The following is a 25,695-nucleotide window of genomic DNA, read 5'->3' on the forward strand; positions in this document are numbered from 1 at the left end:
GAGAACGGAGATTCTGTTTTCTTAGATTCACCGGCGTGACCACAATAGTAAAACGGTTTATAGCAGCCGCTCTATAAGTGAATTCCAGAGGAAGAACCACTGAGAGATCATCAATACCCAGATCAAGGTCTTGAATTGATTTTCGAAGGAAGTCACTCATCGTGAAAGTAATCAGATTGTTAAGAAACAGAATTGAAAAGAAGGGTAGAGAATTGCGAGGGAAGAAGGTTAATTTATAGTGGTTCCACGACGGTTTCAATTGACAGTTACTCCTCTTAAATCGGGGAGACAGAAAACCGTCAAGTATAATTGACAAAGAATAACCACCAACAAACATCTGTAAATTAAAACATGGAGAATTTGTAGTCGGAAGGGAACTCCATATCGGAAAAACGATCAGAGAATCGAAACGGTATGACTGGAACGCCTAGTCGCAGAGAGAATCGCCCCAACTGCTTTTATGTTATTGAAATTAGTTTGTAAACATTTAAGTTTTTTTTTTTTCTTCTTTTTCTTTCTACTTTCCAAATTATTATTTATTTATAATTAGATATTTTAAGAATTCAAACAATCTTTTTTCATAAAGAAAATCAAGTGTGGATTAATATGGTTTGATTGAATGTTTCCATAATTTATATAAATAATTTGGTTCCAAATTTTGATAGTTCATTTATAATTATGTAATTTATCTAAAAATAAGTTCTCACATCTAACACATTCTAAAAACTTGAATACATATGTGTTTAGTCAATGCATTAAAATCTATTCAAAAACTTGAATACATATCTTATAAATATATATGTATAAAAAATATAAAATGCATTATTTGTTTATGAATTTCTTGACTAAATTTTAATGCATTTTATATTTTCTATATATAATTAAGATATGTATTCAAGTTTTTGACTAGATTTTAATGCATTGAGTAAACATATGTATTCAAGTTTTTGACTAGATTTTAATGCATTGACTAAATGTATGAGCAAAGGCTGAATGATTCATTAAGAGAAATGATTTACAACATATATAAACATTAGTGTAGGGTTTAACTATTCTGTAATTACAATTATAGTCCCTAATCTATTCTCCTCCTTAGAAAATGTATATGTATTCAAGTGGCACTCTGTAATGTATATCTATTCTATAACTATTGTAGTGTTTTATAGGCACTATGTGGTAGACCGATCGTCTAGCTTGTTGGTCTTGTACGGACGGAGCCAAGGTTAACACATACTCCCAAATACACGAAGTTTGAGATAGTTCGGCGGTTGTTGGAACAGCTTAGCAAATGGAGAGACACCATTCAGGACATCGGTAGGCATACGATTGATAAGATACACGGCAATGGCAAATGCATATGTCCAATACGTCTTTGGTACGGAGGCATGGCTTAATAATGAAAGACCAGTCTCGACAACGTGATGGTGTTTTCTCTCAGAAATACCGTTGTGTTCGGGTGTATGAGGTGGAGTGGTCAGGTGAGCAATGCCATTGGTGATCAGAAACTGTTTCAAGGCAACAAATTCCCCACCATTGTCAGAGTACAATGTGCGAATGCGAGCTTGAAACCTGTTCTCCACCAAAGATTTGAACGCCATGAAAACTTCCTTTACTTGAGATTTCTACTTCAACGGATAAAGCCATATATATCTTGTATAGTGATCAACAATGACAAGATAATATTTGAAATTATCAACTAAGACAAGTGGAGAAGTCCACACATCGGAATAAAGATACTCAAGAGGTTGATGACAGACAATTGTATTTGTGTAAAAAGGCAATTTGTGACTTTTATTGATAAAGCAATCAGAACATGATAACTGTTTCTGTGAAGAAGAAGAAAGTGGTAAAGAAAATTTGGAAACAATAGCTTTTAAAATAGGTAGAGAGGGGTGACCAAGGCGAGAGTGCCGAGATGAAAGGTCTGTTTTTGGTGTGGGTGAAATATGATAACTAGTGATGGTATTGTGGATAACCGGTCACTCATATAGCTCATTCTTAGTTCGGCCTTGGAGCAATCGGGCCCCATTCTGAGATCTGTCACCTGAAAATGAGCAGGGAAAAATGCCACACAGACATTATTAGCATTACACAGAAGGTAAACTGAGATGAGATTCTTTTGAACATTTGGAACATATAAAATGTCAGTAAGTGCTAAAGTACGAGACAATGTAGGAAGTAAAGCTGAAACAATTTGTGAAATCGGAAGAGTCGAACCATCTGCAATTGACACCTCTTCACCACCATTATAGGGTTGATGCAACGAGAGATTAGCTAAATCCGAAGTCAGGTAATGTGTTGCACCAGAATCCATAATCCAATTTGCTGGATTATAGGGCGGAACCGTCGCCACATTTGCACGCGGAGGCCATGGTGTCATTGGAAACGACGGATAACCACCGGAATATGGAGCACCACCATCGTGAGGAGGATTGTAGCCATTGATGGACGCCTGGAGTTGAGTACACCGTCATGCCCTATGACCAAACACACCACAGATTTGACAACGTCCTTGATAACCTCTGCCTTGTCCACCACGGAAGTCAGGACGAGAAGTGGACTGTTGGTGCTTCCATGTGTTGTGCCCACGTGAGCGGTTGTTGTTACCTTGATAGCGGTTATGACCTTTGTGGGAAACGACATTGGCAATTACCGGAACCGTAGCAGAAACAGAGTGTATGGCCTGCAACTTCAACTCATGATTAATGAGTTTCTCATGAAGTTCAGTCAGCGAGGGTGGAGTGTCACGACCTTAGACTTGGTCACGAACTTGCTTATAATCATCCGAGAGACCATTGAGAATGCGATCAATCTGATCTTCATGCGGCATGGGACTCTCAAGCAGAGACAGCTGATCAAAGCGAGTGGTTAGCCCTTGAAATTAGTCATCAATAGATTTGCACCTTTTGTTCAGTGCTTGATCTGTTCACGTAACTGTCTGATGTGACCACGGCTTGGATTCGCATAGGTGTCGACGAGGATTGTCCAGATTTCAGCAGACGTCGTTGCTTTCGACAGGAGTGGTTGCACCGAGACGGAGATTGTTCCAAGAAGACCAGAGTAAATCAGCTGATCTTGTCGTTGCCAGTGTTTGTGAGATGGATTAGCAGAGGCAACGCCATCGGTGTTGGTCGTCACAGGCGGAGTACTAGTAGATCCATCGAGATAATCGGCTAAGTCGTAGCCATTGAACAAGGCATGAACCTGGCGCCGCCACATGAGGAAGTTGGTTGATGTCAGCTTGGTGATGTTTGTCATATTGACATTGACAAGCGAGGTTGCATCAGTGGGGGCAAAAATCTCGGAGGTGGAAGACATGGCCAAAGGAAAAGCGTAAAACAAAGAAAATTAAGAAATAGAGAATAGAGGTGAAGGAAGAAAAAGAGGAAGAAGAGAATAGAGGCGGCCAAAAAAGAAAACAAAATTAGGTTTTAGGTCTTTACTGCTCTGATACCATATGAGCAAAGGCTGAATGATTCATTAAGAGAAATGATTTACAACATATATAGACATTAGTGTAGGGTTTAACTATTCTGTAATTACAATTATAGTCCCTAATCTATTCTCCTCCTTAGAAAATGTATATGTATTCAAGTTTTTAGAATACCTACCTTATTTGGCTGATTGTAGAGCATCTCTATCTCTATATATATTGCTTCAACATCGCGTCATCAAAATATCTAATACAATTTCTAGGTAAAGAAATACATAAACAACTAGAATTAGATCAAAGGAGTTGTTAAGGTTACGATCGAGACATGAAATTCATAACATTAATATTCATCGCCTTCCTTCTATCATATTTGGCTCCAATATACGGAGGACTGGCTAAAACGGCAGGCAGTGTGGCAAAACTTAACCCTGCATGCTTACTAGCCGCAACAGGAAACCCACCAACGACGGAATGTTGTGGAAAATTTAGAGAACAACAATCATGTATTTGTGAGTTCTATCGATCCGAAGAGTTTTTTACATATCTTAAATTTGCTTATTCAATCATAACGGGTTGTAACATACCTTTTCCTAAATGTAATTGATCATTAGAATCTATGAATATCATGATTTAACCTGATTCAGTATAGATTGTTTTCGTTTTCTTATATAGTTTAGAAAAGCAAAACATAATGAGCAACAAAAAACAAATAATCACATTTGGGAATTTATCTATAAATATATATTAATCATAAAAATTTAAACATTGTTCATGAGAATTCAAACATGTAACAAAATTAGGGTGTAGCATATTTATTTTTCTATCATGGTTATGATCGCCCAACAGTTTCTTGACATTCAACCATTGACACTGAAATTCGATAAAAAAAAAAAAAAACCACGGGAGCGATACATTGAAGAAATCCAAATGCAAACATGTAATTGTAAAGTTCAAAACTTAGTCAAAACATGCAAAGAAGATCCAAAGGCAAACATTCTGAAACAATTCCGACTATTTAACTAGAAATTTTAGAAGCAAACGAGTCTGTGACTTGTATAGTTTATGCCAAAATGCAAACCTTTCCAAGAGTACATGATCAAATATCAAACAACACATTCTCAAATACAAGCTCTTCGAATAACTGAAATTCTAAACTAATGAAGTAAGGTAAAATTAATTACGGGACTAAGAAATACAAAAAGAAGATGGCGTAGAATGGAACTTGTAAGAAACTTCTAAGGAGCACATTGGATAAGAAAACTCCAATTACTGTCCAATTCGTTTTCAACACCCAAATTCTATATACCGGTTCTTCAAATCTAAATCCATAACCAGGTAAACCTTAACCAAACAACCATGTAAACCTATTATTTCTTCTTTTTGTTTATTTACCTTATTTAATTACAACTTAAGTTATTATTTACAATTAATATTTAAAGATTCACCAAGTTCTTGCCACCTTTTAAAATCACATTTCTATATAAATTAGTATTGTATAAATCTGAAATAAATAGTTTTTGATAGTTATTATAATTATGCAATTTATCTTATTTAATTGCAGTTCCAAAGAATTGCCTACATGTGACACAATCTAAATGTGTTTATACATTTTTATTTAAAAAAAGTTGTCACTAAAAAAAAAAAAAATAAAGAAAAAAGGAAGACAAAATACACTAGCTAAAAGCACCCTTGCGGCCTTGCCTATTCTCGAATATTCTTCCAACTCTCACACCCTTCTATATATAGCTTCACCAACCTTTAAACATCTCATAATCAAAATCTCAAACATTTTTAAGCAATCAAAATAGAGTTAGACATAAGGGAGTCATTAATAAGGTTACAAGACATGAAGTTCATTACATTAGTATTCACTGCCTCTGTTTTGTTGTCTATGGTTCTGACAAGAAAAATAGTTTCAGGGGAAGAGGTGAAAGCCGCTTGCCATTTGGAAGATCTTCAAATATGTAAGCATGCAATAATAACTGAAAGTCCACCATCAACGGAATGTTGCAAAAAATTAAAAGAACAACAGTCATGTTTGTGTAAATACTTGCTTAGTCCACCCATTAGTCAGTATATTGGAGCTGCTAAAAGAGTCATAGCGGCTTGTGGCATACATATTCCTAACTGTTGAAGTTTCAAATATTAATAACATAATTTATAATGTAATAATTAGCACAATCATATTTGATAATATTTATCATTTGGAGTTTATCATCACTACGAGAAAAACAATTTGCTAGGAACATTTGCGAGGGAAACTATCCCTAGCAAATTTGAGATAGAATTGCGAGGTCTCTGCTACAAACATAAAGTCACTAGCAAATTTATGAGGGAATGTGTCTCCGGAAATCCATCGCAAATTTGCGAGGAATTTGCAAGATATATTAACATTCCTAGCAAATCCATTGCAAATTTGCGACGGTTTTGCGATAACAGTATCCATTGCAAAATTTCAAGAGATTTGTGATGGAATTGCGAGAGTCATCGCAAATCTATTGCAAAGTAAGAAAATAATATTCAAAAAAGAAATTATAACATTTAATCAAATTTTATTTTAAATACATTTGAGTGTTCATAGGGTCATCAAATAAATTTCTAAATTTTTCCAAACAATTAAAAAAAATAACTTACATGTTTATATGTTTTGTTAGTTAAATAATACTAATTTCACATCCTAAACACAAAATCTCAAACTCTATACCCCAAACCCTTAACCTAACTCAAAACCCTAAATCATAAATTCTAAACTTTAAAGTTTAAACTTTAAAAATCCTAATGATAGAAATCCTAATCATAAATTTAAAACAATATACGTATATATTTACTTCACACAAAATCAATCTTTTAAAAAATACTATATATATTTACTTATAAATTTAAATCTCTAAACAAATCTCATAATCAATATTTCGGACATTTTCTAAACAAAACAAAAAATAAAATTAGGTAGAGATTAAAAGAGGTTTTAAGATACAAGACATGATGATGAAGTTCATAACACTTCTTTTCATCGCGTTTGTTATTTCAGCTCTGGCTCCAACAAAAGCAGAGGAGAAAGCGGCATGCGCTGTGACTGATCTTATACCATGTCTATCAGCACTACAAGGCTCAACCGAATGTTGCATGATATTAAAAGATAGGCAATCGTGTTTTTGTGATTATTTAAAAGATCCACGGATTGGTGGTCCATATTTGTCAGCTGCTAAAAATATTTTAGTGGCTTGTAATGCTACTTGTTGAAATTTTAAAATATTTATAAAATAATTCTGAATGTTATAGTTATAAAAATCATATGCAACAATGTTTCATCATATGGAGTTTATCACGTCAGTATAGTGTATTATGCTTTGTTTTTTAAGAGAAAACTTATTTTTAACTAGTTGATGACGAATTTATTTTGAATCAGGTTTCTTCGAAGACTCATCATATATAAAATGCTTTTTATTTTATTTTATCAATGAGAAGAAGAACCGGTCCAGGAAAACAAAAAAAACCCAAAATCATATTTTTAAAAAAAAGAAGATCAAAGATAAAAAGAAAAGAAAAGCTGGTTCTTGTTCTCCTTTACTTTCTTCTTCTTCTTCAGTTGGAAGGAGGGAAGAAAATGGCGTCAGCAGTTCTCTTTGAACGGAAAGAGTTCTCCACCTCCGGAGTCACCTTAAACGCCGCCTGCAGAACCTCTGGTGACAAAGCCTTCCACACCGATGTCCTTCCAGCCAAATGTGTGAAAATTGGACTACATAAAACACAAAGAGAATAGTTACAAACTTTTTAGTTTCATTCAATCTAAAAAATCAAAAGGGATACTGTAGAGAGACAAAGTTCTTACTCAGGAGTAGTGACAATGGAGAACCAAGACATGCCATCAGAATCAGCAATCTTTGAAACCACAAAGAACCTTGGCACAATGAAGAGAGAACCAGCTTTGATATGAGTCTCAAGAACTCTTTTCCCATCAGCACCAACCACCTGGACTCTTCCACTTCCACCCACAATGTAAGTCACCTGAAGAGCCGAGTCACAAGAGAAACCAGGCGAGCACATGGAATGGGCATCGATCCGAACAAGATCAGCTCCAAACCCAACCTCTCCAACCAAAGGAAGGTTCTTGGTGTTCAAGACAACGACCCTGCCTCCATCCTTGATGTCAACATCAAGAGGAGCCTCCAAACAGTTCAAGACAAACCCATCACGGTGCTCCTTCTTGGGCTGTGGCATCTTGAAACTCGCATCAAGCTTCACAATGCCATTACCGGTTTGAGAACCAACGAGTTTCTTCACGGTGTTCTCATCAAGGTCCCAGGCTCTGCCTACAAACTCAGTGGAGAAACCGGTGAAGATACCGTTTGAGCCAGTGAGATAAAACTCAGTGAACTGTCCTGCTTTGTGACCCTTGTGGGTTTCACCGAGAAAGAGGATAACAAGCTCCGTATCCTGGTTGTTGAACCACCATGTGACCACACCAAAGGGAAGAGCAATCGAATCACCTTGCTTGATTTCGATCACCTTCTCCTCCTGCTCAGGGAGGACAATTCCAGCAGTTCCAGATCCTGAAATCAATATAAAAAAAAAAGGTAAAGTAAGAAGCTTTTAATTCCTTACACGCGAGGCTATTAGATCAAACGATGAAAACGTGATTAAGCATAACAAAAACAGCAAAAGACTACTCCTTTTTCTGGCACACAGTAGTCATGATCTATTTTGACTATCATATTCTTCACTATTCACAGTTTTAAATCAGCTAACAGATCGTAGAATCAGGATCACAATAAACCCAATCAGAGTAATGAATATGCATGAATCACCATAAAGTTGCCAACTTTTTGAAGAAACAAGGATCAAAACCCTCAAAAATCAAAGCAGAGCTACAAAATCGATCGAACCCATAATACAAAAAACATGGATCGGAGTAAAGTCGACAACTTTTAAGAAGAAGATCAGGAAAAAAAAACGAACCTTGAAGAACATAAGCGACCTTAGAGGAATCAGAGTAACGAGGGATAGCGAAGCCATGCTTCTCAAGAGCAAGCTTAGCAGCACCAATGTTACCCTGTTTAAGCATCGGCAACTCTTCTGGGCACCAAGCAAAGTACGATCCACCATCTCCTCCGTACACCTTCTTCGGCAGCTTAGGTGAAAGATCCAACTCCATTTTTTTTTTTCAAGGACGATGAAAAGAGTAAAAAGAAGAAGATTTTTTTTTGGTAAAGGAGGAGTAGTCAATTTTGATAATGTGATGATGTGAATAAAGAGATGCGACACGTTTATTTATAGGAGAGGCTTAAGAGTGTCCATCCGTTACTAAAACAGAGACTGACTCGGCGAAAACAAAGATATTTTTTTTACTTGTAGATAATTATCTTAATTAACGTTTTAATCCAAGTTTTATCCATTACTTTATTCCCACGATCTTATTAATTAATTACGTTTCCATATAATTATTGATTTTGACTACCAATAAAGATGCCTTTAGGAGAAGATTATTCTTGTTAATCCATCACGTTCTTCGTTTTTTTTAATTATTTTAATACAATAAATATATTCTACCAAAAATTGTTGACAAAAAAAATATATATTCTACCAAAAGTGTTAGTACTGTATTCTGTATACACTATATAGGATGAAAATCGAATCCTTTATTTGTTTCCAGTTTAGTAATCTTTAGATTATGATTTCCTTTTTATTCGTTACCAAGATAGGATTGAAAAGGCTGTATTGAAAAATCTTATCTAATCTTTTTTTTTTTGACGTCATATCTCGTTGTATGCTAATCACTGCTTTTTCTTATTTATTTCGTTAATTTTTTTAATGGATGGGATCTGCTGACAGGATTGTATATTATCTAAGTTCTTAAACGTAATTTTCTTATTGTCAAAAAATAAAATAAAGGATTTTATCCAGTCTGTTTTAAAATTTTATTTAATTCTCAAACAAGCAACGTGATGAATAAGTTGAAATTTCTTTGTTTTTTAAGGATTAGTTTAACTTAATTAAGAATGTATTTTTTTTCAACGGCAAACGAATTTATGTGTACTCTATATTATATTTATATCAAACTCTTACATATTCCTAACGCTTACGTTATCTCTCTCCCCCACAAGAGGATATTTAAGCCCATCATTGTCATTTCTTACTTATAGGGCTTTAACAGAAACCAATTCACATGCCCATGTGGGGAAGAAAAAATGTAAAAAAAAAAAAAAAAAAACAAGTGTGGCTGCTGGGATTCGAGCCCAGGTCTCCACGGCCACAACGTGGAATTCTTACCACTAAACTACAGCCACTTAGTTGATTTTTAGTATCACTAACATAAATTTAACCACAAAACTACTCTGTTTATCTCACGGTTATGCACTTGTGTGTAATACTGTATATGCGAATTCCCATCTCCTTAGACAACTGACCTAAATCATGTATTTAGTAACACTTTTGTACACTGACTGTTGGTGGAATGTTAATTTATTTTCTTGTAAACTCAAAACACGAAATTTGCTTTAAGAAATTGAAGACCTTAAATTGAAAAAGGTACAAAATCATATCAAGTCTAACGTCAGTAACGTATCCTTTCCACCAGCTTGAGACAATGACTTGGTTAGTGAATAAATATATATGCACGCACGTTTCATAAACGGAGAATAAATCTGAAACTGATAAAAATTAAAGATGTACCAAGATTACAAACAAAGTGATGACAGGTTAGCCGACCGCCACATACTTTGAAATGTTCATATAAAATACGTGGAGAGACTACCAACATAACCTAATTGCCAAGTGAAAATAATAAAACTGAGCCCCTTTTGGTAACCCCGTCAAGTAGACAGATCGAACAGTTGGAAGCAGTCCAATGAGAAACAACTAGGCGAAGAAAAGAGAACCTCACTTTCTTTCTACTTTCGTGTGGCGAGCAACCCATGTTACTCGTCTCAATAATTAATACTCCATTTTAAATATTTTAACAAAAAAGTGAAAAAAGAAGAAAATCAAAAGTAGGAATAACGGGTCTCAGGTCAGCTAAGTTAATGGTTCAAAGCATATGCTTTCGAAGATCCTCTCTCAAATGACCACTTTTTTGGTCTATAAACCCCAAACGAAAGGTCTCCTCTCCATTTGGCTTCTCTTTTGATGAGGTCGTAAAGGCCAATATCAACAATGGATGCTCCTCATCAAACTTTCCTCTCTCTCTCTCTCTCTCTTTTTTATCTCTTACATAACTAATTACATGAAGGTATTTCCGAGCTCACGGTCCTGGAGATGAAATGAGACGGCGGCTGAGATTTGGCTGGAGAGGGAAGAGTGATCCGTAAACCATTTTCTAATAAGGTGTGGTCGATTATGGGAGAAAACTAGAATTAGAAATTGGGCAACTATGTTCCTTTGGCAGTTTGTTCTTTGTTTCTTGAAGAGTTTTTTTTTTTTGGTTTCCACGATTCTTGATGATAATTGATAACAACAATGGATTTGTCACTTTTTGTGTCTAATTTATGAAAAAGCTTTGTTGGTTAATGAAATTAACATTTTCTATATGACTTCTCAATGACCTCAAGTATTGAGGAGTTTCCGCACTTCACAGCTGGTCTAAATAGTCTCGTACGCTTTAAACCTGACTGTATATGAGTTATTGCATTAGTAGAGAACACACAATATTACGATCAAGATTATTTTGTACATTTAGAAACTAAGGTTACAGAGACGAGCTCGTAAATCTAAATGAAGCGTAAGAGGTAAGGATAAATTGTAGAGAGTTTAGCAGTTATTCAAGATGACGAATGCATCCGAAGTCCAACTGAATCTTAAAGAGCTTCAAACCAAAAAGAGTAATTTTAAGAACTATCCATCAAAGTTAACACAAAATTCGAAAGAACAACAAAGGTAGTTTCATAGAAAATGGAAAACAAAAGTTACATATAACTCAATGAAAATCTCTTTCCCCATAAATAATACTTCAATAGAAGAAGCCGAGAACCTTGCCTCCGACATTCTTCCTTCGGGCTTCTTCATGGTCCATAATACCAGCAGAGGTAGTCAGGACGATGTACCCAAACTGCACATTTCAGTGGCTTAAATCCATTAATACCATTAAGACAAGTACACAAACTACTAACACTGATGTATTGGTACAGTTTGCAAAGTGATTCTACAACATTCTCAATGCTTGATCATATATAGTTAATATTAAGGCCATGGAAAAGTGAGTGAGAAGAGCGAACCTGTCTAGAAGGGAGCAAACGGGCAGTCCAACCTTCAATTTCCTTGACACCAACATCAAAACGTGGGCTGATAACACCACACTTGTTCAACCTTCCGTTCAATTCAACGACGATCTTGCCAGATCTGTGGTCATCAACATACTCAAACTCACCGATGTAACCTGCACATGATTGGTAACCACAACAAATTTAGAGAACCGACACCTAAGAATCTTGAGGAATCTCTATGTAAAAAACCTAATGGGAGACATCATCATACCGTGCTTCTGCATGACAATCAGAAACTTGATAATGACTTTTGAGGATGGCCTGATCATGACCTGCCTCTTGCCTCGTTTCTCAGCATTGTACATGCTCTTGAGAGCATCGTTAAGAACACTGATTCTCACCATCTTGCCCTTAGCTCAATCCTCTACTAAACAAGTCAAACAGGAAACATGAGCATGAGTTATTAAAAAAAAAAAGAGTCAAATAACTAAAACAGACAAAATATGCAGAGCATTTAAATTCTGATCTTTGGTTCAAAACAGATACGACCTTACTGTAAGTACTTCATGATACAATGCACAGAACTAAGCATCACGAAGATTGACTTCAATGGGGATAAGTAAGAACTTGTAAATGCAAAACGAAATCACTAAGACACAGAGGTCTCATGGTTACACTCCAGAAAATGCATATACAGAGAGAATACGAAGCTAAGACTGATGAATACGCAATCGTTCCTAAGTTCACTATGAAAATGCTATGTTACATCACCAAAACAAACAAAAAGCTCTAAGATCCTAAAATTCTCGGAAGCGAAACAAGAGAATAAACAAACTCACGAACAATTAGCAATCGCTCACTTCTGAAAATTCTATAAGGAGATCAGAGAATCTGAGCGAGTAGTTTAGTGAAGACGATTGTACCTTAAGATTTGGAGCTCGAGTGGCTGAGGCACTCAGGGACGGAGAAAAGCAAATAGAGGAAGAAGAGAAGGTGAGCTAGGGTTTTCTCATTAGATTTTATACCCGAGAAAAATCATAGAAACCAAATGAAATGTGTCTGATATGATGCGTTTTAAGCCCAATGGGCTTCTTTATTACACGACCATTGAAGCCTGTCAAAGCTATTAACTGGGCAATTGCGTTTTGGGTCGGATCATCCGACCTAGTGGATGATATGTGGCGAATGCGCTCTCAGCCGTCAGATCGCATTTAACAATTGATCAATCTAATGAATTATAAAGTGTACACGTCAGTTATCCGCGTCAAGTGCTGTTAGCCAATAAAATAGAAGTAATCATTCTCTCGCTCTCAGCCGTCAGATCTTATTTTTAAAAGTCGATCAATCTAAACGAATGAAAATCATCCACGTCAACGATCCTCGTGAAATGCAATTAGCCAATAGAATACGACGGTTCCTTCTTTATATATACTAAAAACCCTCAAGAGAGATCTAAACAAGCACCACCACCACCACTACAACAACTTATCCGATTAGCAACTTTACTCTATTTCCACCCCCGAGAGTCGTCAAATCGAGATAATGGCACCAAGAGCCGAGAAGAAGCCAGCCGAGAAGAAGCCCGCGGCGGAAGAGAACAAGGCCGCCGAGAAAGCTCCGGCAGAGAAGAAACCAAAGGCCGGAAAGAAACTGCCACCGACGAAGGAGGCTGGAGACAAGAAGAAGAAGAGATCCAAGAAGAACATCGAAACCTACAAGATCTACATATTCAAGGTGCTGAAGCAGGTTCATCCAGATATCGGGATCTCGAGCAAAGCCATGGGGATCATGAACAGCTTCATCAACGATATCTTCGAGAAGCTTGCTCAGGAGTCTTCCAAGCTCGCAAGGTACAACAAGAAGCCGACGATTACTTCTCGCGAGATCCAGACTGCTGTCAGACTTGTCCTCCCCGGTGAACTCGCTAAACACGCCGTCTCTGAGGGTACTAAGGCCGTGACCAAGTTTACCAGCTCTTGAAGGAATTGAATTTGGTCTAGGGTTTTTCTTTTAGGGATTTCGATTTGCTATGTAGTAGGGAATTAGATGCTTTGGTGGCTTTAAAGTTCGTATCTTGTTTATGTAACTAGGTTCTTTTAATTCACTGCTTTTATGATATATTGTAATGTTTTTCATTTCGATTTACCAATTGGGATGATGGATTTGCAGTTTCTTATTTAAAATATATATTTCCTTTTTAATCCATATTTTAGCCAAGTATTGCTCTTACATTCCTATAAAGAACAGAGTCCAATTCGAATTTGCAACTTCGTATTGTAACTGGAAGACATTAAAATGGTAAACAAAATTGAAATTAGTAGCTTAGTTTTCACGAATCGCAATCGTCATGTCACACGGAGGACTTAAGTAAGCATTATTAGGTTTAGGTGAACGCACTTAACATTGATGAAGAGTTTTTGGTGAACCTACAATAAAGCATTTCATAAGTGTCATAATCATTATTAAATTTCTTCTATCCTCCTTAAGCTAAATAATACAGAACCAAATATCTGAATTCTGAAGAAAAGAAGAGTTTTGATTCCAGATGATATTTGTTTATACAAAAAAAAAAAAATACAGGACAACACGTCTCTGAAGCCAACAAACAAAGCCAAATAATAAAAACCTACTAATACCCAATTGTTAATTAAACAAAGTTGTAATTGGGGGAATACGTGGGAGTCTCGAAGGGGAAGGAGAATACCCGGAAACGAAGGGGCAAAAACGAAGAGAAGAGTTCAAAAAGGGGCAGTTCCGTAATTAGTAGTTGGTTTGTCTATGGGGGAAAGAAGAAGAGCAGTTAGTTAAACGTGCAAAGAAGAGCAGCCCTTCCTCCCCATTTTCCAAACACATAAACCGCGCACGCACCCATCAAACAAGGTTTGGTTTTGGTCATCCATCCCCATTCCCACAATCTTTTCGTTTTCTCGCTCGCATACAACAAAACACCTTTTCTTATATTTTTCTTTGATCAAGATGTACCATCGTATTCCGTCGTTAATGGAGCCGTTTCTACGGAGAGTCTCGGACCGTTGGCCGGTCATCACTCAGGCTGCCACGTGGACTGTTCTTCTAATGTTCACTGTCGCTGTCGCCTCGTTTGCTCCTGAGATGGCGTTTGTGTCTACGGTGTCGTCCTCGTGCGGAGGAGGAGATGGATTCGTAAAGATTCCTGTGGATTTTGCTGGGGAGAGTGTGTGCGTGCCGTCTAGCATGGTGAAGAGATCGCGTTTTGATTCGTTTGTGCCTTCGATCTTTGCTGCGGTTATGGTCACGGCGTCGGCCTGTTTGATCCGATCGTGTATTGGCACGGAGAATGCGGATGATTTATAAACCAAAACAAAATTGTAAAGTATTTAATAATTTTTGTGTTCAGTTACATAAACAAACATTCACCGTTTCCTTTTTCCAAATTAAGACATGATAAGATCCGTCGTAGAAATATACTGTATGACATTCTTCAAAAAATTTTAAGATAGAGAGTTAAACGTATCTATCTCTTAGATCCGACTTAAACACAATCAAATGGTATCCACAATCTTTGACATTCCGTTTTGGCCATCATCGGATATGTCACCATTGAACTATATATATACCTTGTACACATTTTAACCAAAAGGTCCAAAACGTTTCGGACCTAGACTAATTTCTCTATTGTTGGTTATAATTTGGTCTCTTTCTCGGATTCCAGCGTTTAAACACTAACAACGTCATTTACAAACCCACTAACTTGGTCATCATTTTCGAACTCTATATTGGCTTCAGTATCTCTGTCTGCCGTAGATATTGTCACACTGTCACAGAATTAATGTTGCATTAGAATCCCTTGAAAATGTAATTAGTATAAAGTATACATAATACACATAACACATTTACAAGATTATTAAGATCTTGGTAATGCTCTAAAACCAAAATTCAGTTGTTTTGTTTGTACTTTGTACTATTACTAGTGACATCGAACGTCCTACTCGTGTTGTATATAATATGCATATATGTAAGTAAATTGTTGACAAATTAAACGAAACTAAACCAAGCTAGGTTAAGTTGCAAAATTACACAAATTAATACTACGTGTCAATCAATGGAAAATATTTAGGCCCAAAATAGTAGAAGCAACATCATACTGAAACAGTGACAATTGGGCTTCAACAATAACATATCTGCTTAAAGGAGAGAATATATCAGATAGAGACGTCACCCTCGTCAGAACGGCCCTGCGATTGCTTGCAGCGGGAAGTTTCTTTCTCTCTTAGCTCCTGATTTGCTTTGGCTTCGCACTGCATCTTCTTCAACTCGATTGATTGTTTCCTTCCGTCTTCTCTTGTACCATGTAATCCTTCTCTTGATTCAGATCTCATCCTTTGAATTTTATAGTCTAGGACTGATTCTCTCTTTAGATTCGTCGATCCAGTCGTATTCCTTTTATACTTTTTTTTAGATGATGATGATAATTTCAGTTTTTCTAATTGAGTTTCTTAGAGCGAAGTTTTTTTCTAATTTCTCAGCAATTCAGAGGATCTTTTCTCATGTCTGTATAAAATTCGTTCTCAATATGATTATATTTTCGTGGATAATTGCAGTAGAACCAGTCTCTGCTAGTGGTTCCCTTGGCATAATTTAGCGAATCTGTCTCTGCTAGTGGGGAATCCATGGGGAAAGGATCAGAAGATCTCGGGAAGAAGGAGAGCTTAAATTCTACACCCGTTAATTCGGATACTTTTCCTGCTTGGGCTAAAGATGTCGCCGAATGCGAAGAGCATTTTGGTGTTAGTCGTGAGAAAGGGTTGAGTACTGATGAGGTGTTGAAGCGACATCAGATCTATGGTTTGAATGAGTTAGAGAAGCCTGAGGGCACTTCTATTTTTAAGCTGATATTGGAGCAGTTCAATGATACATTGGTTCGTATTCTTTTGGCGGCCGCTGTTATTTCCTTTGTCTTGGCCTTCTTTGATGGCGACGAAGGTGGTGAGATGGGTATCACCGCTTTTGTTGAGCCGCTTGTCATTTTTCTCATCTTGATTGTTAATGCCATTGTTGGGATCTGGCAAGAAACTAATGCCGAGAAGGCCTTGGAAGCTTTGAAAGAGATTCAGTCTCAGCAAGCTACTGTCATGCGTGATGGCACCAAGGTATCCAGTTTGCCTGCAAAGGAGCTTGTTCCCGGTGACATTGTGGAACTAAGGGTTGGTGATAAGGTGCCTGCTGATATGCGTGTGGTTGCTTTGATCAGCTCAACTCTGAGAATCGAGCAGGGGTCCTTAACAGGAGAGAGTGAGGCAGTCAGCAAAACCACCAAGCCTGTTGATGAGAATGCTGATATTCAAGGAAAGAAATGCATGGTGTTTGCTGGAACCACCGTTGTGAATGGGAACTGCATATGCTTAGTTACAGACACTGGAATGAATACTGAGATTGGAAGGGTTCACTCACAAATTCAGGAAGCTGCACAGCATGAGGAAGATACCCCTCTGAAGAAAAAACTTAACGAGTTTGGGGAAGTTCTGACTATGATCATTGGTTTAATTTGTGCGCTAGTGTGGCTCATCAATGTCAAGTACTTCCTCTCCTGGGAGTATGTTGATGGCTGGCCCAGAAACTTTAAGTTCTCCTTCGAGAAGTGCACATATTACTTTGAAATTGCTGTAGCGTTGGCAGTTGCTGCGATTCCAGAAGGTCTCCCAGCAGTTATTACCACATGTTTGGCTCTTGGCACACGGAAGATGGCTCAAAAGAACGCTCTGGTCAGAAAGTTACCCAGTGTGGAGACTCTTGGATGCACCACCGTGATATGCTCTGACAAAACTGGAACTCTAACAACCAATCAGATGGCTGTTTCAAAGCTTGTTGCTATGGGTTCTAGGATTGGAACCCTTCGATCTTTCAATGTTGAGGGGACCTCATTTGATCCTCGAGATGGAAAGATTGAAGATTGGCCAGTGGGTCGGATGGATGCAAATCTTCAGATGATCGCCAAAATTGCTGCCATATGCAACGATGCTAGTGTCGAGCAATCTGATCAGCAGTTTGTGTCTAGGGGAATGCCTACTGAGGCAGCTTTGAAGGTAAAACGGTCAACTCAATTTGCTTGCACCTTTCTCTTCTTAATTAGACAGACTTAAAAGATTTCTTTTGTTCATTTTTGTCCAATTTCAACATGTGTTAAGTGTCTTAATCTGCATTTTTCTATCTATTGGTGTTTTTTGTTTCATTGAGCAGGTTTTGGTTGAGAAAATGGGTTTTCCCGAAGGATTAATTAAAGCGTCGTCTAACGGCGATGTCTTACGTATGTATTCTGAATTAATTTTTTTACTCATGTTGATAAAGTTTTACAGATGCTAAACTTCTGTATATTACCTTTTTTTAACATTATGAAAGGTTGTTGTCGGCGATGGAGTGAATTAGAGCAACGGATTGCCACTCTTGAGTTCGACCGTGACCGGAAATCAATGGGAGTTATGGTGGATTCCATCTCAGGAAAGAAACTGCTACTGGTTAAGGTCTGTTTTTCATTATTTAGTATATATCTATGGTTATATGGCTTGTGCTTTGGTTCTCTTGAATGGATGTTAGTAGTCAAGAAAACCATGTTTCCCTCTTTTTTTTGAGCATCTAAGTGAACCAATTTCATAATTTTCAGGGTGCGGTAGAAAATTTATTGGAAAGAAGTACACGTATTCAGTTACTTGATGGTTCCGTTCACGAACTTGACCAATACTCAAGGGATCTTATTTTACAAAGCCTACATGATATGTCCCTGGGTGCATTAAGATGTCTCGGATTTGCGTACACAGATGTTCCATCAGGTTTTGCTACTTATGATGGCAGTGAAGACCATCCTGCTCACCAGCAACTTCTCAACCCGTCCAATTATTCTTCTATCGAATCCAATCTAACATTCGTTGGATTTGTTGGTCTAAGGGTGAGACACGGTCACCATGACATTTTTGGTTCTGTCTTGTTCCTCTTTGGCGATTATTCATGCTCTAGCTTTTCAATGTTTGAAGGATCCCCCAAGGAAAGAGGTGCGCCAAGCCATTGCAGACTGCCGAACAGCAGGTATTCGGGTCATGGTTATTACCGGAGACAACAAGAGCACAGCGGAAGCTATCTGTCGTGAAATTGGCGTATTTGAAGCAGGTGAAGATATCTCCTCAAGAAGCTTGACAGGAAAAGAATTTATGGATGTCCAAGATCAGAAGAATCATCTTAGACAGACTGGAGGGCTCTTGTTCTCTCGGGCTGAACCCAAACAAAAACAAGAGATTGTCAGGTTACTTAAAGATGATGGAGAAGTGGTTGCCATGACTGGAGATGGAGTCAATGATGCTCCTGCCCTGAAGTTGGCTGATATTGGTGTCGCTATGGGCATTTCTGGAACAGAGGTAATTGTCCCTCTTCTCCCTTCTGCAACCACGGTATGATTATAGCTCTGTCCGTTTTCTAAAGCTCCGGGGTTTTTGCAGGTAGCAAAAGAGGCATCTGACATGGTGTTGGCAGATGATAATTTCAGCACTATTGTTGCAGCTGTTGGTGAAGGCAGGTCCATCTATAATAACATGAAGGCCTTCATCAGGTGAGTCTTCTAATGTTACACGCACATATATATGCCTCTTCGTATTGGTTGCTTGAGTTATGCATACTAAGCCTATGATGAATAAAAGGTACATGATCTCTTCCAACATCGGTGAGGTTGCATCAATATTCTTGACAGCTGCTCTTGGAATCCCGGAAGGCATGATCCCGGTTCAGCTTCTGTGGGTGAATCTTGTAACAGATGGTCCTCCAGCTACGGCTTTGGGATTCAACCCCCCTGACAAGGATATTATGAAGAAGCCTCCTCGTAGGAGCGATGACTCGCTTATCACTGCCTGGATCCTCTTCCGCTATATGGTAAGCAAAAACCGATTTGTCTCACTTGTTCATCTTCTGGGGATTTGGCTTTTCTAACTGACTATCATGGGTACAGGTGATTGGAATGTATGTGGGAGTAGCAACAGTGGGAGTATTCATCATATGGTACACACACAACAGCTTCATGGGCATAGACTTGAGCCAAGACGGTCACAGCCTTGTGAGCTATTCGCAGCTCGCTCATTGGGGACAATGCTCTTCATGGGAAGGCTTCAAAGTGTCTCCTTTCACAGCAGGGTCTCAGACTTTCTCATTCGATTCAAACCCTTGTGACTATTTCCAGCAGGGGAAAATCAAGGCATCCACACTCTCCCTCTCAGTGTTGGTGGCCATTGAGATGTTCAACTCCCTGAACGCACTCTCAGAAGACGGCAGCCTGGTGACGATGCCACCGTGGGTGAACCCGTGGCTGCTCCTGGCAATGGCGGTCTCTTTTGGGCTCCACTTTGTGATACTATACGTTCCATTCTTGGCTCAGGTCTTTGGGATAGTGCCACTGAGCTTGAACGAGTGGCTGCTGGTGCTGGCTGTATCGCTTCCGGTGATTCTGATAGACGAAGTGCTCAAGTTTGTAGGAAGGTGTACCAGTGGCTACCGCTACTCACCTCGCACTCCCTCTGTTAAGCAAAAGGAGGAGTAAGAATCCAATCAAAAGCATTACATTATTTAGACTCGTAGTTTTAGCTGAAATTTAACTTTTGTCGCTTAACTCACAGCGTTGGGTATTTAACTCCCCTAAACAATAATTTTTGGTTTGAGAAAAATGTTCCTACATTTGGTTCATGGACAAAGAGCCCGAAATAGAGATGAATGTTTCAACCAAGCCTTCGTTGTTAATTTGTTATGCTTATTTACTCGTGTAATCTTATATACACCAGTTTGGTTACTCGTGTAATCTTATAGACACCAATTTGGTTATTTTGGTTGGGTGATTTTGTTTTGAGGTACAAATCTATCTCTCTTCATGTGAGAATAATCCCGGTAGCTTAACTGATTTAGATCTGATCTTAAGAACCTCAATACCAAGAGCAAGAAGAAAAATTGAGCAAATTGGCTAAGAAGAAAAACTACATCATCATCATTACATCACATTGGCTAAGAACAAAAACATTTCAACAGAAAAAACAAAAGCAGTAGCTAATCTCCTAGATTTACTTTTTTTTTATGACTAATCAACCATTAACACGGATCTCAGAAACCAGAATTTCCCAAATTCCAAAACCCTAATAATTCTCAGATTAACCGCCGAAACCGTAGAGAGTACGGCCCTGCCTCTTCAAGGCGTAGACAACATCCATGGCGGTAACCGTCTTCCTCCTGGCGTGCTCAGTGTAGGTGACGGCGTCACGGATGACATTCTCGAGAAAGATCTTGAGGACACCTCTGGTCTCCTCGTAGATGAGACCGCTGATACGCTTGACACCACCCCTGCGAGCAAGACGACGAATGGCAGGCTTGGTGATACCTTGAATGTTATCTCTGAGAACCTTCCTGTGCCTCTTGGCTCCTCCCTTTCCCAATCCCTTCCCTCCCTTTCCTCTTCCTGACATCTCCAAATTCCAAAAGAGATCTGTGAACAACAACAAGACCCAAAAGAAAGAGTAAGAACAGAGAGAAAACCCTAGATTTATTTCCAGATCAATCCACAAATTACAATCGAACAATTAAAATTGAGAATAGATGAAATCTTGGCTAAGCAAGTCAGAGATGTAAATGTATAACCAACCTGATGATTTGATCGAAAGCTTTATGAGACCTCTAGAGAAGAAATGATAATCGAAGAAATGTTAATTTCAACAAAGACATGAGGATTTCGAGTCATTTATAAATGAGAGTCGCATACGCAAAGAATAATTTTTGGCCGTTCGATATGTATCCTCTTTCAACGGACCAAGATTGCGATCCGCGTGAAAGCTTCACAGCTAATATGGATCGTCGATTCTCGAAATCGACGGTGGTAGATGTTTTCGTCATTCTCAGAAGAAAATTGTGTGAAATTCATCCAACAACAGAACAGAACCAAGATTTCTTCTATCTAAAAAGGCTTTATTTGTAAAAGTAGGCCCAATTAGTCGAAACGAAGCTACAAGTACACGTTGGAAATTGGATCTCTGGCCTTCTTACATACACAAAGAATGACACATTCGGCCGATAATTTTGGTTTAGATAAATAATAGTTGTGATCAAAGCCTACAAGTGTTTTTTTTGGATAAGGCAACCTTATTGGGCCCTAAAGAGAAAAGGAAAGATAGCCCAATAACCAAAAGTTAGTATTAGGCCCTAAACTATCGTCTCTCGGAAAAAACGTCGAGAGAGGGTTTTCCATATTTCTTTGTGGCCGTCACCGTCGCCGTGAAACTGGTCTCACTGTGTTCCTCTTCTCTACCTCAGGTGAGAGTTCTCTTATTTATTCTTCTGCGAGATGTGTGATTACTTTCTTCTTGTGTAGAACTTTTTGAACTAATTGTTATCCAGTCTCGATTATTGTGTTTAAAAATTGCTGCTGTTGATGATCTTTGGTAGGTCACGAGATTATATAAACTGTGACCTCTCAGGAATTGTGTTGTTACCATGTTTATAACGAGATTTGTCGGGAGGAGATTCTTGGCTGCTGCATCGGCGAGATCGGAGTCAACTACAGCAGCAGCAGCAGCAGCTGCCTCCACGATTCGTACTCCCAAAAACCCTCTGGAAGAGTTCTTTGAGTTCGACAGAAACCAGGACGAAGATAAGCCTGTTGTCTACGGTATGCTTTTCTCTCTTCAGAGAGTTTATTCATTTATGCATTTTGATGATTATATCTATGATAACTCTGAACATTATCAAATCTGATATGTGGTTCAGTAGAATGTGCTAAGTGAACTTATGGGTTTCGTTTGTGGCTTATAATTGTAGAGAATTATAGTAATCATTTTGTTAATGTGGGGTTTTTTTTTGGGGAATCCATTGGTGTTAGGTCGAGGTTGGAAAGCTTCAGAACTGCGCCTCAAGTCTTGGGATGATCTTCAGAAGCTGTGGTATGTTCTTCTCAAAGAGAAAAACATGTTGATGACTCAGCGTCAGATGCTTCAAGCTCAGAACATGCAGTTTCCTAACCCTGAGCGCATTCCAAAGGTAAAATGAATCATTCAATTTGGTCAAGTGGTTCATATATGTCATGAAAAGATGTTTTCATCACTATGGGACATGAATGTCAACTTTGTTTGCATCTCTCTCAATATAGGTGAGGAGATCAATGTGTCGCATAAAGCACGTGCTGACAGAGAGAGCGATTGAAGAACCAGATCCTAGAAGATCAGCTGAGATGAAGAGAATGGTAAATGGTATGTAAACCCATCGCTCTTCTTTTGGCAACCAGAGTAGTAAGCTCAAGTCAATTCGCAGAGGTTTGGGAGTAAGAAGTAATAACGCATAGTGCTCAGGAGGCTGAAGAAACCTTGGTATTGTGTCCTTTGGAACTTGTCCAATGATTGTGACTCTTGTATTTGGCAGTAGAAAATGTTTCTTCTCTATATGCACGTTTTCTGTAAACCCATGGTTGATGTTTATTTCGAGACAACATGTTGGTCAGTTGTATCAGAGCTGTTGTCTTCCAACGTAATCTAAGTATCTAACTCAAGACCAATTATAAAACGGTAGAGCCGGCCAGACAGCTATTACACCTTATGAAGTAGTTTTAGGCAGAGATGGAAGATTTGGTGGTCTAGTCGAGAGTCTTATCAGAGACGGATGGAATCAGAACTCAGTGTTGTTTATTCTCAACGAAAACTGATTATTTTGGCGAAATCTGTGATTTGTGTGATAAGATAGGGGGAAAATGATAGATAGTATCATAGTAAGATCAGCCGCCCTTATTGGGCCCTAAAGCAAAATCACATAAACCTTTCGGCCATAAAGCTAATTGGGCCCTAAAAGCTCAATCACATAAACCTTTTGCATAGTCGGAAAATTTGTAGGGAGGGTTTCAATTGTCTCTGTGCCGCCGTGTGACCTTTTAATCGATTCTCTTTCTCTCTCTGTCGCCGTAAAGTTCACTATCTCCGGTGAGTTATTACTTCGTCGCCTCTCTTTCGCTGCTATATGTGGTGTCCCGTGTCCTCCTCGGAGCTCGATTAATCTAGGATAGTTGCTCAGTTCTTCATCAATTTGGTATTCAAATTCAAGGGTTGGTTTTCCTTTTTCACAGACTTATCTTCTGTCAAGTTCTGAACGAGAATCATGGAGGAGATCGCAAATCCGGGCCTTGTCGGTAAAATAAAGAAGTAAGTTATGCTTATCCCATCTTGAAGAAGATAACATAGATTGTTTTCTCTTGTAACCAAAAGGAAAAAAAAGGATATAGCTTCAAAATAAGATATGAGTCACTTCAATTCCCAATAACTTCTGTGTGTTCTTAGAGATATGTCTCATGTTTTTTGACTGGTCTCGTTTTGTTATCGTAACTATCTCAGAGAAGCTCCACAGCTAGCATCCGTGTTGAGAGAAATGAAGAATGGTCTAGATGTGGTTAGGAGCAAAGTGGAGGATCTCACTGCTAAGGTATGTAGTCCTTGTATTACAGCATTATTGGATACTTATTTGGTTTACGAAGAATTGATGGCTTAATATATCTTAGGGTAATTTCACATTTTGTGACATCTGCATCCTGACTTTCTTAATTTTGCAAATCATAGGTAAAAGCCAACAGTTTTCCGACCACGGATGGGATAAGTTACCTAGAGGCCAAGCATCTGTTACTTCTAAGTTATTGCCAATGTCTTGTATATTATCTCCTAAGGAAAACAAAAGGATTATCTATTGATAGCCATCCTGTTGTAAGGAGCCTTGTAGAGATACGAATGTTTCTGGAAAAGGTTTGCATCTTTTGTCTTTTTCACACACTTTATACCACCCTAAAAGTCATGGAGTAGTACTTAAACTTGTTTTTGTTTTGTGTAGATTCGTCCCATAGACAAAAAACTTCAGTACCAGATTCAGAAGCTCACTACTACCGGTGGGTCTGTGACTGAGCTAGCCGAGGGAAAGGGATCTGGTGCTGCCCAAGAATCTGAAGATCTTTCAAATTATAAGCCTAAACCAGACTTACTTGCTGACAAAACTGAGGATGATCAAGAGGTGAACTTTACTATCCACCAACACTTGTGAAGAGATATGTTTTATGTTCTTTTCATTAACCTGTTTGCCTCTGTAAATAATGTAGGATGGTGTTTATCGGCCACCGAAATTCGCTCCTATGTCTATGGATGATAAGACATCAAAACAGGAAAGAAATGCTGCCAGAAAAGAGAAACACTTTTTAAGAGCCACTGAAGATACTTACTGGAAAGATGTGTTGGACGATCTCGAGGACAAGCCTGAAGAGGTAGGCTGGAAGAAAACTAACTTTTCAGTTGATATTGGTAGCGATTGATTTGATGTTAGAACTAAATGGGTGAATGTATATTATAAACAGATCAGAGACTTTTATGGGGCTGAGAGCAGGGAGCAGAAGAAGTTCATAACACAATATGAAAGGCAACAACAAGCAGAAGAAGAGCTCTTCACCCGGGCACCTCGCACTAAAGAGGATAAGAGGAGAGAGAAGCGCTTAAAATCAAGCAGCGGGTATGTCTTGCTTTGGTTGGAAACCAAAATGTCTGATATTTGATTGGTCCCTTATGTGATGATATCCACTCATGTTTAACTGAATCAGGTTGCTTGGACTAACCGAGAATTTCATGGATGAATTCAAGTTCCTTGACAAGGATGGTGAACAGCCAGCAAGCCGTAAAAGGGGAGGAAATTTCAAGAAAAGAAAGGTAAATTGTTTTACTGTTTACTCTTTTTACTGTATTATCAGTTATTTTCTTTTCAATTTCTTATGTGTTTTGACAATGTATTGTTTATTTTTCGCAGACAAGGCACTGACTGGTTCCTTTTGCTGCGTTACTGCACCAATTTTGTTTCCAAGTTATGATGATTGAAAGTAATGAATGTAAGAACACATAATTTGCAGTTTTACTGTTTTAGTATTTGGTTCATGGTCATGCTCTTGCAGTAAAATTCGGAAGAGACCTTTTCTCTTTAGCTAAATTTAGCTTGTTACCACCGAAACTTCATTTTCATTTTTAAGTGATGTAACAAAATCTTTATGAAAAACAAAAACAAAACAAA

At 38.2% G+C, this 25,695-nt stretch overlaps 8 protein-coding genes, 1 long non-coding RNA gene, 1 other non-coding gene and 1 pseudogene across 12 annotated transcripts; 6 read left to right on the forward strand and 5 right to left on the reverse strand.

The window, feature by feature from the left end:
* Positions 1 to 1,764: 1,764 nt before the first annotated feature.
* On the reverse strand, positions 1,765 to 4,662 carry LOC147946536 (uncharacterized). The gene is made up of 2 exons (XR_015588384.1): positions 2,218 to 4,662; positions 1,765 to 2,044 (listed from the first exon to the last, which is right to left on the reverse strand). It is a non-coding gene; the product is annotated as an uncharacterized LOC147946536 (long non-coding RNA).
* A 533-nt stretch (positions 4,663 to 5,195) lies between these two features.
* On the forward strand, positions 5,196 to 5,636 carry LOC109131338 (non-specific lipid-transfer protein 2P pseudogene; annotated as a pseudogene). The gene has a single exon (XR_015586676.1). The product of XR_015586676.1 is annotated as a non-specific lipid-transfer protein 2P pseudogene (transcript).
* A 1,228-nt stretch (positions 5,637 to 6,864) lies between these two features.
* LOC104765878 (glutelin type-D 1) lies at positions 6,865 to 8,759 on the reverse strand. Its single transcript, XM_010489667.2, has 3 exons — positions 8,393 to 8,759; positions 7,266 to 7,986; positions 6,865 to 7,172 (listed from the first exon to the last, which is right to left on the reverse strand). The coding sequence occupies exons 1-3, from the start codon at positions 8,586 to 8,588 to the stop codon at positions 7,019 to 7,021; spliced, it is 1,071 nt and encodes a 356-aa protein (XP_010487969.2). The 5' UTR covers positions 8,589 to 8,759; the 3' UTR covers positions 6,865 to 7,018.
* An 889-nt stretch (positions 8,760 to 9,648) lies between these two features.
* Positions 9,649 to 9,720, reverse strand: TRNAH-GUG (transfer RNA histidin (anticodon GUG)). Its single transcript has one exon. It is a non-coding gene; the product is annotated as a tRNA-His (tRNA).
* Positions 9,721 to 11,235: 1,515 nt separating this feature from the next.
* LOC104765889 (small ribosomal subunit protein uS8z/uS8w) lies at positions 11,236 to 12,694 on the reverse strand. Of its 2 annotated transcripts, none has more exons than XM_010489686.3 (4): positions 12,555 to 12,694; positions 11,903 to 12,055; positions 11,644 to 11,804; positions 11,236 to 11,477 (listed from the first exon to the last, which is right to left on the reverse strand). In XM_010489686.3, the coding sequence occupies exons 2-4, from the start codon at positions 12,033 to 12,035 to the stop codon at positions 11,379 to 11,381; spliced, it is 393 nt and encodes a 130-aa protein (XP_010487988.1). In that variant the 5' UTR covers positions 12,036 to 12,055; positions 12,555 to 12,694; the 3' UTR covers positions 11,236 to 11,378. The 2 variants fall into 2 exon arrangements, with proteins under 2 accessions (XP_010487988.1, XP_010487980.1); XM_010489678.3 differs by having other exon boundaries at positions 11,903 to 12,058.
* A 479-nt stretch (positions 12,695 to 13,173) lies between these two features.
* On the forward strand, positions 13,174 to 13,834 carry LOC104765902 (histone H2B.1). The gene has a single exon (XM_010489696.3). It carries the CDS (start codon positions 13,174 to 13,176, stop codon positions 13,609 to 13,611), a length of 438 nt encoding a protein of 145 aa, XP_010487998.1. The 3' UTR covers positions 13,612 to 13,834.
* Positions 13,835 to 14,372: 538 nt separating this feature from the next.
* On the forward strand, positions 14,373 to 15,073 carry LOC104765912 (uncharacterized). Its single transcript, XM_010489708.3, has 2 exons — positions 14,373 to 14,511; positions 14,608 to 15,073. The coding sequence occupies exon 2, from the start codon at positions 14,608 to 14,610 to the stop codon at positions 14,962 to 14,964; it is 357 nt and encodes a 118-aa protein (XP_010488010.1). The 5' UTR covers positions 14,373 to 14,511; the 3' UTR covers positions 14,965 to 15,073.
* A 566-nt stretch (positions 15,074 to 15,639) lies between these two features.
* Positions 15,640 to 20,365, forward strand: LOC104765920 (calcium-transporting ATPase 1, endoplasmic reticulum-type). Its single transcript, XM_087508136.1, has 9 exons — positions 15,640 to 15,961; positions 16,212 to 17,693; positions 17,848 to 17,914; positions 18,007 to 18,128; positions 18,269 to 18,550; positions 18,636 to 19,013; positions 19,095 to 19,204; positions 19,293 to 19,521; positions 19,598 to 20,365. The coding sequence occupies exons 2-9, from the start codon at positions 16,281 to 16,283 to the stop codon at positions 20,180 to 20,182; spliced, it is 3,186 nt and encodes a 1,061-aa protein (XP_087364262.1). The 5' UTR covers positions 15,640 to 15,961; positions 16,212 to 16,280; the 3' UTR covers positions 20,183 to 20,365.
* A 207-nt stretch (positions 20,366 to 20,572) lies between these two features.
* Positions 20,573 to 21,401, reverse strand: LOC104739364 (histone H4). The gene is made up of 2 exons (XM_010459686.3): positions 21,269 to 21,401; positions 20,573 to 21,112 (listed from the first exon to the last, which is right to left on the reverse strand). The coding sequence occupies exon 2, from the start codon at positions 21,090 to 21,092 to the stop codon at positions 20,781 to 20,783; it is 312 nt and encodes a 103-aa protein (XP_010457988.1). The 5' UTR covers positions 21,093 to 21,112; positions 21,269 to 21,401; the 3' UTR covers positions 20,573 to 20,780.
* A 396-nt stretch (positions 21,402 to 21,797) lies between these two features.
* LOC104765939 (uncharacterized) lies at positions 21,798 to 23,121 on the forward strand. Its single transcript, XM_010489738.2, has 4 exons — positions 21,798 to 21,933; positions 22,066 to 22,288; positions 22,499 to 22,656; positions 22,766 to 23,121. Exons 2-4 carry the CDS (start codon positions 22,114 to 22,116, stop codon positions 22,871 to 22,873), a joined length of 441 nt encoding a protein of 146 aa, XP_010488040.1. The 5' UTR covers positions 21,798 to 21,933; positions 22,066 to 22,113; the 3' UTR covers positions 22,874 to 23,121.
* Positions 23,122 to 23,405: 284 nt separating this feature from the next.
* On the forward strand, positions 23,406 to 25,635 carry LOC104765970 (uncharacterized). Its single transcript, XM_010489769.3, has 9 exons — positions 23,406 to 23,585; positions 23,729 to 23,804; positions 23,994 to 24,081; positions 24,216 to 24,395; positions 24,481 to 24,657; positions 24,743 to 24,904; positions 24,995 to 25,146; positions 25,235 to 25,340; positions 25,438 to 25,635. The coding sequence occupies exons 2-9, from the start codon at positions 23,761 to 23,763 to the stop codon at positions 25,447 to 25,449; spliced, it is 921 nt and encodes a 306-aa protein (XP_010488071.1). The 5' UTR covers positions 23,406 to 23,585; positions 23,729 to 23,760; the 3' UTR covers positions 25,450 to 25,635.
* The last annotated feature ends 60 nt before the right edge of the window (positions 25,636 to 25,695 follow it).

Source organism: Camelina sativa, chromosome 3, assembly GCF_030686135.1.
Source record: "Camelina sativa cultivar CO46 ecotype springtype chromosome 3, ASM3068613v1".
Taxonomy (NCBI): domain Eukaryota; kingdom Viridiplantae; phylum Streptophyta; class Magnoliopsida; order Brassicales; family Brassicaceae; genus Camelina; species Camelina sativa.

Coding starts and splice junctions, on each gene's coding strand:
- LOC104739364 (XM_010459686.3), bottom strand. CDS start 21,092: ATGTCAGGAAGAGGAAAGGGAGGGAAGGGATTGGGAAAGGGAGGAGCC.
- LOC104765889 (XM_010489686.3), bottom strand. CDS start 12,035: ATGGTGAGAATCAGTGTTCTTAACGATGCTCTCAAGAGCATGTACAAT. Junction 11,805..11,902: donor GATTGTCATGCAGAAGCACG/GTATGATGATGT, acceptor AATCATGTGCAG/GTTACATCGGTGAGTTTGAG. Junction 11,478..11,643: donor GTTTGCTCCCTTCTAGACAG/GTTCGCTCTTCT, acceptor TGAAATGTGCAG/TTTGGGTACATCGTCCTGAC.
- LOC104765939 (XM_010489738.2), top strand. CDS start 22,114: ATGTTTATAACGAGATTTGTCGGGAGGAGATTCTTGGCTGCTGCATCG. Junction 22,289..22,498: donor AGATAAGCCTGTTGTCTACG/GTATGCTTTTCT, acceptor CATTGGTGTTAG/GTCGAGGTTGGAAAGCTTCA. Junction 22,657..22,765: donor ACCCTGAGCGCATTCCAAAG/GTAAAATGAATC, acceptor CTCTCAATATAG/GTGAGGAGATCAATGTGTCG.
- LOC104765902 (XM_010489696.3), top strand. CDS start 13,174: ATGGCACCAAGAGCCGAGAAGAAGCCAGCCGAGAAGAAGCCCGCGGCG.
- LOC104765970 (XM_010489769.3), top strand. CDS start 23,761: ATGGAGGAGATCGCAAATCCGGGCCTTGTCGGTAAAATAAAGAA. Junction 24,396..24,480: donor TACGAATGTTTCTGGAAAAG/GTTTGCATCTTT, acceptor TGTTTTGTGTAG/ATTCGTCCCATAGACAAAAA. Junction 24,658..24,742: donor AAACTGAGGATGATCAAGAG/GTGAACTTTACT, acceptor TAAATAATGTAG/GATGGTGTTTATCGGCCACC.
- LOC104765920 (XM_087508136.1), top strand. CDS start 16,281: ATGGGGAAAGGATCAGAAGATCTCGGGAAGAAGGAGAGCTTAAATTCT. Junction 17,915..18,006: donor GTCTAACGGCGATGTCTTAC/GTATGTATTCTG, acceptor ACATTATGAAAG/GTTGTTGTCGGCGATGGAGT. Junction 19,205..19,292: donor AACATGAAGGCCTTCATCAG/GTGAGTCTTCTA, acceptor GATGAATAAAAG/GTACATGATCTCTTCCAACA.
- LOC104765878 (XM_010489667.2), bottom strand. CDS start 8,588: ATGGAGTTGGATCTTTCACCTAAGCTGCCGAAGAAGGTGTACGGAGGA. Junction 7,987..8,392: donor GGTCGCTTATGTTCTTCAAG/GTTCGTTTTTTT, acceptor TATTGATTTCAG/GATCTGGAACTGCTGGAATT. Junction 7,173..7,265: donor TCCATTGTCACTACTCCTGA/GTAAGAACTTTG, acceptor TGTTTTATGTAG/TCCAATTTTCACACATTTGG.
- LOC104765912 (XM_010489708.3), top strand. CDS start 14,608: ATGTACCATCGTATTCCGTCGTTAATGGAGCCGTTTCTACGGAGAGTC.